This window comes from Eschscholzia californica, unplaced genomic scaffold, assembly GCF_041429995.1.
Source record: "Eschscholzia californica isolate CP2 unplaced genomic scaffold, dmEscCali1.0.p SCAF_2, whole genome shotgun sequence".
NCBI lineage: Eukaryota > Viridiplantae > Streptophyta > Magnoliopsida > Ranunculales > Papaveraceae > Eschscholzia > Eschscholzia californica.
In genome coordinates, this window is record NW_028238309.1 from 60,705,176 (window position 1) to 60,716,879 (window position 11,704).

General features: G+C 34.6%; 1 protein-coding gene across 2 annotated transcripts; it reads right to left on the minus strand.

Annotated features, from left to right (window-relative positions):
* Window positions 1-6,590: 6,590 nt before the first annotated feature.
* On the minus strand, window positions 6,591-10,846 carry LOC147559848 (putative WD repeat-containing protein C2A9.03). 2 transcript variants are annotated; one of them, XM_086661809.1, is made up of 9 exons: window positions 9,993-10,846; window positions 9,737-9,907; window positions 9,440-9,526; window positions 8,381-8,515; window positions 7,979-8,089; window positions 7,757-7,848; window positions 7,576-7,681; window positions 7,385-7,471; window positions 6,591-7,128 (listed from the first exon to the last, which is right to left on the minus strand). In XM_086661809.1, exons 1-9 carry the CDS (start codon window positions 10,086-10,088, stop codon window positions 6,733-6,735), a joined length of 1,281 nt encoding a protein of 426 aa, XP_086517935.1. In that variant the 5' UTR covers window positions 10,089-10,846; the 3' UTR covers window positions 6,591-6,732. The 2 variants fall into 2 exon arrangements, with proteins under 2 accessions (XP_086517935.1, XP_086517936.1); XM_086661810.1 differs by having other exon boundaries at window positions 9,737-9,904; window positions 9,993-10,519.
* Between the last annotated feature and the right edge of the window lie 858 nt (window positions 10,847-11,704).

Below are 11,704 nucleotides of genomic sequence, written 5' to 3' on the forward strand. Positions count from 1 at the left end.
CAACCGTTAAAAAATTATCGGAATATGAATCATTAATCATTATTATTGTATGTGACAAATGATCATTGAAGTATTTTGATGATTTAGAAAGTTTTAATTTGAAGTATTTTGATAAACGAGCTTAAAACAATGCGAGCTCGAGTTCGAGCTCAAGCTCTTTCAAACTTATACCAACCGAGCTTGAACAAGTGGACAATTACTCGAACGAGCTCGAACTCGACAGTCAAATACACGAACCGAGCTTGAACATCTTACTACTCGGCTCGGCTCGACTCGAGTACACCCCTAGTGGTAAGTAAAAGAGACAAATTATTTTCGTAATCTAGTTTTTTCCAAAGCAAATTTTGAAAAGCCACATAATTGTGGGTTCTCCTTTTTCTTTTCTTTTTTATAGAAAATAGATACTTCAAGCTTAAAACAAGTAGCATTGTTTTTAACCAAACCCATAAAATTTTGAACAAGCACTTAAAAGAACTCTTTATATAACCAGAACCAAATGGGGAGTGCAGATTGTCAAAAAAAAAATGGGGATTGCAGAAATATGACTAAATGGCTTCATTAGGATTTGCTCCTTATGTATGTCCAACTAAATATCTTTCATTTTTTTACTGTTTACTTGAAACTCCGGAAGTCCCACGTTTCGATTTACAACGTAGATGGAATTTATGATTTATTGAATTTAGGATATCAAGGGTATAATAACCATCTATGAGATACTTTGTGTCCTTTTAGGGTACGATAAAATAGTTAATGGGCACAACTTCTGAGCATATTTCATCATGTATCAGAATCCAATAAATTGTGATAATTTTTTATCAGAAAAAAAACCCCACTGTGACACTTTTTTTTGTTGAAAGCCCTACTGATACACCTAGTTTATCAAATTAGGGAGATGCTAGAGTGCCCAGTTTTTTGGGCATTTTAATGCCCAGCTGATGTGGAATCACTCAAAGACGAAGTTTTTTCAAAGTTTGACTACGGTGGGGACCGCTTTTGTTTCTAAATGTGGAATTATATCACCCTCTAAGTACCAATTTCTAAGTCACTCTATCATTTCTCATCAAATTATAACATGATAACTATATGTTTTAGAGTTAATTAAGCATCTCTTGTATCCATGTCGAATGAATTATCTTCATTTACATAAAGATCATAATGGTTTTAGACTAGTTGGGCCCGTGGGAGCAATTATTGGTTAGGAAGATAAGATTATGGAGTTTGTTGGGTTCATATACTGATCATTACTCTAACACCCCAAGCCATGATGTACATCTAATATCTGTGTTGTCTATATTCTCAATTGTCTAGTAGTTGGGTCACTTTCATTTTTGTGTCACTCTATCTACTCCACTGTTTGTTCTATATGAATATTTTAAGGCAATACATAATGAGTAGAATGGATAATGATGAATTTTGCTATATATCTCACTAATTATATAGTAATCCAAGGTCGATATAATTTAGTTACTTAGTTGGCACGACATGAACTAGCCATACTTACATTTGTTTGTGTTTCGAATAAATAAATGCATAAATATTTTCCATGACAATCTTGACATTGAAATAGGCAACTTGAATGTTCAAGTATACCTCATGTGAATGTTCAAGAATGATTTGACGTAGCAGAACAGTTCAAATTCTCATATAAGTAAACATATTAATTTAACCTAAACGTTTAAATCTTAAACAATGTAGAACTACTATCCACAGGACCGAATTATAATAAACACAGTATACAATAAAATTTGTTTTTATGTTGACACAATTGTTTTACTGCATTTTCATTTACTATATTTTGTAGTTTCAAAATTTTTAGAGAAAATCTGGACCACAAAAATAAAATTTGCTGTACTAATGTTGTAAGTTTGTTATCTCATTAGCAAGTACTCGAAAGTTACGAAATTCACTTTGTCCAAAAGTAACCCGAAATATTTAGGACTTTCTTTTGCACTTTACTATTAGTGACAAACTGACGATTAACAAGACCCCCTGAAACCCCCCAAAACCAAAGATAATTTCTCATCCCTAAAAGAAAATGGGTTTGCCATGGGATAGAAGTTTTGCTTGTTGCCATTCAATTTTTTCCAATGAAACCAAAAGTCTCTCAAAACTTTTTTTTTTGTCTGTCAAAGAGCGTCTTCATTGGGAGATTTGAGAACAAATTGAAAAGTCGTGTCGATTGTCAAAAGTTGATCTCTAGATTATCCTGTTCTCAGGTGGTCATTTAGAGATACTCTGATAAAAAAAGTTCTTAGATTGTCAAAAGTTGTTCTCTAGATTATCCTGTTCTTAGATTGTCAAAAGTTGATCTCTAGATTATCTCTCAAAAAAGTGCTCTTGGGCGGAGTTGTTGTCCTTTTTAGTTAGTTTTTTCCGGCGCCACCTTCTGTGGTTGTTCTCCTATATTTTAGGCAGTTATTTAACCAATTTTTTCCAGTTATTTTCCAATTTTGAATTGGTAACTGGCGGTTCTCCGCCCTTAAATCCTCCTTTTGCTCGATTTGGACTGTATCAAAGTCTTAAATCTTCTAATTCGTCGCTCTTTAGGGGCTTTTATAGGCGAGATTCAGTCTCTCTTTTGGTGTTTTAACAGTCTCTCTGTCAAACTCTAATTCTTATTCAAGTATGGATACTGGTGATAATCAATTTTTCCAATAATTTGAAGCATTAACTACAGAAGATCATACTCCACCGACGGTAGATGGAGGGAATATTATGAATGGGGACTTAGAAGTTATAAAGCAAGGAGTTATATGGTTCCAAAGTCCTAAAAAGGTCCACATAGGACAAGCCATGTATCGACTATCTAGAATCATACATGGTCCTAACAAATTCACTATTTCTGAAATGAAAGACAATTTGTATCTAAGACGGCTACCGAATTGGACATCGCTCTGGAAAGCTCTCCATGGATTATTCAGGAAGAACTTATAGTTCTTCAACCTTGCGAACCAACAGTACTTCTCCTAATGATCACTCTTTTGACTCCGTTTGGTTTTGGGTTCAACTTCATGGAATACCCCCTAGTCACCTTAACAGTATCATTGTTAATCGTCTAGCAGGTTCTTTAGGAACCTATATTCCTACAACTCCTGAAGATGCCACCAAATGGAGTATTTTTGGTCGTGTTAGGGTAAAATTATGTATAAATCAAGCCTTAATTTCGAGAGTAAATATGAAACTCTCTAATTCTAAGTTAGTCTCTATCGAGATTAGGATCGAAAAACTTCTCCGATTTTGTATTTATTGTGGTTATATAGGGCAGAACATAAAATTTTGTCCTGCCATTCTGGCCTTTAGTGACCTTTTAAAACAGAATCTAACAGAACCTGTTCATAACAGGATTCTGAAAGAAATGTCTCCCAAATATCCTGAGACATTTAAGGTTCCTTTCTCGACGAGAAACCCATTAAAAGAATTGGGATCTTCTGGCCAGGAATTAATTCCCAAATTTTCTGATCTCAATATAGAAAATGATAATGTTAATCCTGTGGAAACAGTTTGTGCCAAGCATCCAAATATACGTACTAATTATGGTAATCTGGTTTCTAGTGTCTGTCAGGCAAAACAAAGTAAAATTCAGACGGAGAAGAGTATTACTTCAGTGTATTCAAATAATCTATAAGGATTATCAGGAAACACGACAATCGGAGAAAGAGACAGTATCAAGCACCCGTGGCTACATAGACGAGGACATGCCTATGGTTGATGTTCGTGTTAGAAAGCAGTTCAAAAAAACTTCTAGACAACTATCACAAGGAAAACTTGAAGAAAGGGTCAAGGCAACCCAAATGCCGAAAGAGCCATGAGTGTTTTTGCTTGAAATTGTCGGGGTTTAGGGAACACCCCGACAAAAGATACTTTGTCACAGTTCCTAGGAGCAATCCGGCCTTCGTTGGCTTTCTTCTCTAAAACTCGTTTAATTAATTATAGTCTTTTGCCTTTATTAAACAAATATAATTTGTCTGAATATTATCATGTACCGTCTGTGGGACGTAGTGGGGACTTACACACTGGTCTCCGGATCTGAATGTCACAGTGAACTCCCACTCTAGTAATTTAATTCATATTACTATCATTACTCCGAACAGGGGTAAATCTTAATTCAACTCAAAATTTGATAAACGGATCCAATTTGTAAGCAAAAATTCCTTCCTGGTCTCTCATTAATTTGTCCCTCTAATCAAGTTCTCCACGAAATTGTTGTTTTTTATTATTCGGGTCTCTGCATTTACCCAAATTTTGGACTTCCATCCGGTATTCGATTCATAGATTGGTCATTTTATGATTTGATTTGCTTGCTTACTTGATGAGTTGATGATATTAGGGTTTAGGGTTAGGTATTCGGTATCCATATATCCATGAAATGTCTAATAGAGAGAACTTGTCATATATATAGAGTCGTCACATGGGAGAAACCGGAAGAAGGCTTTGTAAATTCTACCTATTTTAGTTTATGTCCAACTATCTGCACATATGTTCACATTTTACATAAATGAATAAGAAGGTACTTGCTTCTCTTGGAGGCTAGCTATAAGTTTCACTCAAGTAAATATGAACTTCAATATCACGTTTAGCAAAACATAATCTAAATGCTCAATTAAAGTGCGCATGGATGACCACTTCAAGTTTGAACTCAAAATAGTGTAGCATCCAAATGAAACCACTGTGCACAGGCTACAGTTAAGGGTTTAATTTACTACATTAATAATTAGGATTGAGTTTTGTTGGAATATTATTGGTATGGTTGTATTTTTTTGTTTGGGTACATGCTTTTGGTATGAGAATGTGTATCTGTGCTCTTCACCTGTTACTTTCTTAGAATATTATGTGATTTTGTCTCTGTTATGCTACCTATCACTGTCTGTGATGGTTCTGCTGTTCTGGTTTAGCCATCAATAACTCATGAACACTGACTTGATTTTATTTTGCAAGTAAGAACTGCAATATGTTCTAAAATAGGTTTCCTCAGAGGGAAGCAAGAGAAACTATACGTATGCGGTTTGTAGGATTTACTGCAGTTCCTTTATTTGTGATTGTTTTAGTATGGTTTGTGATCTTTGGGTAGTCTTCATCACTCATTGGTGCTTTTCTTGCACCTGGCCAAAGAGAACCGTGTGACTGTTCTCGATTACCACATATGCTAAAACCCAAGTAAGCCTAAACTCTTGATTGGAAGGTATACTCTAAAATACAAGCGAAAGGAAAGTTAGACCATATATGCTATGGCATCAAAAATAGTTGATACATTCTTTTATACACAATTTACTCCATTAATATGTTATTGAAACTCATTAGTGTATTCTTGAACTTCTGTAGATGTAACTTACAGTTAGAATTAAATTCATATGATACTTGAGCCTAAATTCCTGCAGTTAAATGTGAAAGTAAGCGTGAAACCAACATAGTTCAAAGAATATGTCAAATTCAAGTAATATAGTACTTGCTAATCGAAATTTATTGATTTTCTTAGTAACAACTAATTCCATACGTTTGTTGTTGTGGTTTTCGTGTGATTTTTCTTACGTGTTTCTTTGAATTAGTTGGAACAGAAATATATTCAAGTAATATAGTTTATTTAAGTATGTTAATGCAAAAGATGTCTCAATTAACGGAGAACCCTAAAAAGTAATATATATATATACATATACGTATAATCTTAACCCTCGGATGGGCGCGTTGCCCAATCATTACTTTCCCTCTTCAGCGCATCGTGTTGTGGTACACCGTACGTATTAACGTCAAACTTCTTGGTTTTGTTACCTACAAACTTTTGATTTCCAAATTCTTCTGGTAAGAAAATTGCTTTGTAATTTCTACCTATTTTAGTCTCTGCCCGACTCTCTATACATATGATGTTCAAAAACTCACATTTTACATAAGAGAATGTGAAAAGTACTTGCTTCGCTTGGAGGCTAGATATAGTTTACTCAGAAACATGTTACAGATCTTACTACTATGGGCTAATCCCATGGTTTGTCTCAAATACTTAATAGGTTGTTTACTGTGTTACTGTTGGTGAAGTCAATCTTTCTCATATTTGGCTGAAATTCTCGTTTTTTTAGGAGGGTCGTAAAGAGGTAGGACCTATGTTGTATATTTTTGTATTCAGATTTCGGGATGGAATGGAAAGAGTGAGAGAAGGTAGAAGATAGTTGTTGTATATCTTTGTGTTCCAAGTTGGCTGAAACCGTTTTGTATCCGAAGCTGTGGTATATGTGTTTGATGAAAGGAGCACTCTTTAATATGTGTGATTAGTATGTATGCATTATGAGGGCTTCTCTAGATGTGCACATGGGGTGTATTTCAGTGCAAAGGATGAAGGAGAGATGATGTCCATTATAGATGATTTGCTATTTAAACTTAGTAACTGTTAACATTAAACATCATGTGTTTTTTCAAATGTTACATATCGATAGTAATTTTTGTATATTTTGCATCATTATGTTGGTCGAACTATGAATATGTGAATCACTAAAATTCGCATGCATTATATATCAATGTCGAGTAGTCTTTGTGATGAGTGTATGTCAGGTCCCAACAAAAAAATCAAGCATGATCCGGATACAATTTCATTATTCTAATTCAAATTTTTAGGAATAAAGTTGTTATAAATTATATTAGTTTTTAAGTTTCATATTTTTGTTCAAGACAGCAGTGTACGTGCCGGAGGCACGGGTCATACCTAGTTATATAATAAGAGACAAAGTTTCGCTTGGAAACACATATAGCTTATTCAAAAAGTTGTTTTCTGTTATACTGAAGCAAGCTTGCATATGTCCGATCCCATACACCTATGAAGAGCGATTCATCGTCAGGACTGAAAGATACTCCAGAAATTTCTCCAAAGAAATCAATCTCTTGCCGCTTTTTGTAATCCAACTTGGTGCTGTAAACATGGACAAAATCTGCAGGTTCGGCTACTGCCATGAACTGACCATCCGAAGAAAAATGGATTGATCTAGCTGCACCTAAATTACCCTTAAGAACTGCGACGGGCGATGATAAGTTTCTAAGATCCCATACTCGGCATGTTTTGTCCTGATTTCCTGTTGCAAAGATTCGTCCGTCTGGGTGCCATGCCGAAGCAAATGAATAATCTTGATGACCTACCAAGGAGGAAACTGCCTGCAATTATTGAAATAATTCTAAGGTTACTAGTGAAGAATGAAGATGACAACTTCTTGGTGCACAAACAGGAACTTTTCTTTACATGTTTTGCCTCAAAAATAAAACTCTAGTTCGCATTACAAGGAGGTTGAGTCCAGTAGTTCATAAATATACCACTGTGGTACTCTTCATACGATGGAATTGCCCATGTTATAGGCACATGTTGATATGATATACCTAGTAATCATATATTACAACTAGATTGCAGATATACCTTTCCACTTTGTGAATCCACGAGCAACCCATCGAGGTGATCTCCTACGACAGTAATTAGCTTAGCATCTGGACTCATGGAAGTGTGCTGCAACATATTTAGGTGGTATTAAATTAGCCAATCCAAATAAAAAAGAACCCAGGAAAAGAAAAACTTCGGGAAAATGAGAAGACTATTTCGATAATACTTACATTTACTGGCCAGGGGAAACGGAAGTAATTCAGAGGCTGAAATTTCTCCACATCAAATATTCGAATACCACAATCGTTAATGGATGCCATGAATTGGAGTCCACCACTGAAAAACAGTTAAAGATTAAACTATCTTCCTCCAACATAAACATAATATCATACAGCAAATTTTGACAAATACCTCAAGCCATTGTAGATATCAATGCAATTGGTGATTGAGTTATCGTCATATGTTGTTCTCGTACAAAAGCTAACTCCCTCTCGATCCAAACGCTACAACATCGCATGTAAACATTTAGAAGTTTTTTTTCAGATAAACAAAACTCTGAACTTGATAAAAGTAAGGCATAAGAACTCTTCTTAAAAACTTAACGAGTAAACGAAAACTGAAGATCAAACTCACCTTACAAGTAAGTTCTCCCTGGAAACCCCCTGCAACCAGCAATTTATCCTTAACTGCAAGGGTACTGATCTGAGTTTGAGTAAAACCTTCTAACAAGCTTCCTGTGTGTTTCTAGATAACCAAACAACAAAACATTCAGCTTTGGAAGCATCAAATATAGACAATAGTGTCCACGCAGTGGTTCAACATGAAGAAACAATCTAAAAAAAGGACAGAAGAAAGACAAAATGATAACCATCTCCCATATATCTTTTGTTGCATTCACACTAATCAATGATACTGGAAGGCATATAAATTATTTAACAATTTCGAAGATAAATAAGGTTTAAACTTTTCATTAATATTTCAGTGATCCTGCTAATAAACAATAAGTATCTAGAGTGAAAAGTCATAGATTGTAACCTCGCTGGGTGCCACATGTCCTGAAAAGTTCACAACCTCGGACAAATTGCAAGATAATGGGGACCAGTGAATAACAGAGTAGTTAGACATGAGATAGACATCATGTTTTGAGGTTGCCCAAACCAAGTTCCTCAACTGCAGTGACAAAGAAAGAAAAATCTCCGGCTCAGTACAACATAAGCATATGCAACCAAAATCTTTTTATGTCATAATGCATCATTTAGAAAGAACTACATGCTTATAAGTTATATGTATAGAAAAAGTAACATCGTCGTCCATGGTATCCTCAAGAGTCAAGCTGCATCATCACCAAGTTAAAACTTATGCACCAAGGTCGTGTGCATTTAAATGATGTCACAAGCTATACGGAATCTCACAGAAATCACAACCCAAAACGGAAAATCGAACCATATTGCCAAGCTAGGTACTGAAAACTTTAGTAAGCAAGAGAAGAGAAATGCAGGCAACTAGGCATAGTCTTAGAGGCATTTGAGGATGCAATAGTTCACTCATCTAAAGCAAACAAGGGTTGTCCAAAAAATGTCGAAAGCAAATAATGTATTATAAATGACCTAAAGCAATTGATGTATGGATAAATTTAAAATAAGTGAATCATCAAAAATTAGTAAATCCGGAGAGAGTGGTAGAGTGAACACATGTTATTTAGATAAATAATCATCAAACTGATGATACAATGGGGAAACGAATCCCGACAGAAGTTGATAGCAAAGATAAATAGATTCAGATAAACACGAGGGTGTGTTAAGTATACATGTTATTTAGATAAACAATAATTAAAACGAATGCCAGCAGAAGGGATAGTGAAAATAAATAGACTCAAACGAACATTTGTGACATTTGTCAAGACCAAATATGTTATTCCAAGACACATAATAAAAAGTGCCAAATGCATAAACTGAAAAGCTCAATAGAAGCCTAATAGGTAAAAGACACAGATGACAGACAACAACATATAAAGGTCGCAATTCAAGTATACTGAAACATCTTATGAGATCTGCCTGCACAGTATATTGTTTTGTAGATTATGTGTATATCAACCTGGAAATGAAGAATTGTGGGCTTCACCGATCTTGTATTGTGCTGAAACGCGTAATAGTTACCTCCCTTTTCCATTTGCTTATACTCCTGTTAAAACCACAAAAAAAAAAAACAACTAATAAATCAACCATTGAATAGAAGTGCTAATTTAACTCCTAAATAGTTAATAATGCAATCAAAATACTTCAAATAAACCCACCTAGAAGAATCTAATCCTACCTAATCCATATGAAACACCAACTACAAACATGTATATCATTAAAAAAATAGTGTAGAATCTGTGGGTTAGTATCAAACCTTGTCAATGATTTCACCAGATGAAGGTATATTCTCATAATTCTTGTACTGTTCCATTCTAGTTTTTCTATACTCTTCCCTTGTTATACTCAATCTATCCCATGGGATTCCCTGGATATCTTTACCCCTCTCCACTTGTGCTGCAGTTGTATCTACTACCTTTCTCCACTGCTAAAGAAAACCCATCAATATTCAGGCCCTTAAAAAACAATTCAAATACAAATAAAAGAGGAAAAACAAGAGAGTAAAAACCAACCATATCAGAGTCATCAACTTCTGCTTCTTCAACATCAGAATCTGTACTATAGAAATCTTCATCCACAACATTAGCCATCTCTCCTTCATCAGCCATTTAATCAAACTATTTGTCCCTTAACTTAACTTAAATCGAGTTTGATTTCTAAGATTTGATAAAAAAGAATTCGATTTCAGATTTATAAGATCTTCATTTCTTCTAATTCTTATAAAAAAAATATCTTTCTTTCTTTCACTCTCTCAGCTTATCTCTCTCTCTAGGTTTTGACTTTTGAGTTTCTCTCTCTAGAATTATTACTATAAAGTTGGGATTTGTGAACACGAAGATGATGATTAAAGCAGACAAAAAAGAAAGAAGATGTTTAGGCCAAGACCCATTTATTTATTTTTTTTGTTAAGAAAGACCCATTTATTTAGTATCTTCTTCTTCTTTTGGAAGAAGTGATTGCTTCCGATATTAAATTTTTTGCTACAAATTTTTCACTACAAAATTCAGATTGTTCTTTAGTTTGTGGATCTCCTGAATCTAAGTAAATGAGTTCTGGTTTCAATCTGGTAATTTTTTGTTTTTGCTCTTCTTCATTGTCAACTTGGGATCTGTTTTTTGCTCTGAACCTTGGTTATTGAAGGACAATCTGAGAACCCATTTAACAGGGATGAATTTCTTCCTCGGTTTCTTTTTCTTTGATTGCTTCTCCTTCTTCTCCAATTTCTTCTACTTCAATTCTAGATTTCAATTCTTCTCTAGCAAAATCTTCTAAAATTTCATCTTTTCTTCGAAACCCATGTCTAAGAAATGGATACCAACTCCTTAAAACATAACTAAAAGATTCAAGATCAGATTTTTGTGAGAAACAATTATAAAACAGAGACTTTTGAAACCAATTATACCATTTTTTGGTACAACTACTACTAGTCGTTACTCCATTCTTTTTTGAGTTCTGTTTGGTGGATATTATAACTTGAACTTGACCCATACAAGTAATTTTAGGTACAACTACCTCGGACTGGTAATGACACTAACTCCGAGGTTCGCCCTGATTCAACCGATCTTGAGATGGGAAGATATTGACTCAGGATAAACTATTCGAATGGACAAAGTATTTTGGTTGGGGGTGTAATCCTAATATAGCTAAATCAATGGGGGTCATATACTAAAAATTAGGACGGGGGTATTTTGGTCAGAGATCGAGCATGTGATTCACATGACCATTACTTCACGACTATTTGAACGGAAAATGAGCTTTGGGGGTTAACGTCTAAACGAAAATATTTTTAGGGGTGTCTCCCTAATATAGCTAAATAAATTGGGTCATTCTCTAAAAAAACCCAAGAAAGATCATAATGGTTTAGACTAGTTGGGCTAGTGGGACCAATTATGTTTAAGGAAGATAAGATTATGGAGTTTGTTGGATTCATATACTGATCATTACTCTACTACCCCAGGCCATGATGTACATCTAATATCTGTGTTGTCTATATCCTCACTTGTCTACTAGTTGGGTCACTTTCATTTTTGTGTCACTACATCTACTCCACTGTTTGTTTTTTTTTTTTGATAAAGACTCCACTGTTTGTTCTATATGAATATTTTAAGGCAATACATAATGAGTAGAATGGATAATGATGAATTTTGCTATATAGCTCACTAATTATATAGTAATCCAAGGTCGATATAATTTAGTTACTTAGTAGTTGGTACGACATGAACTA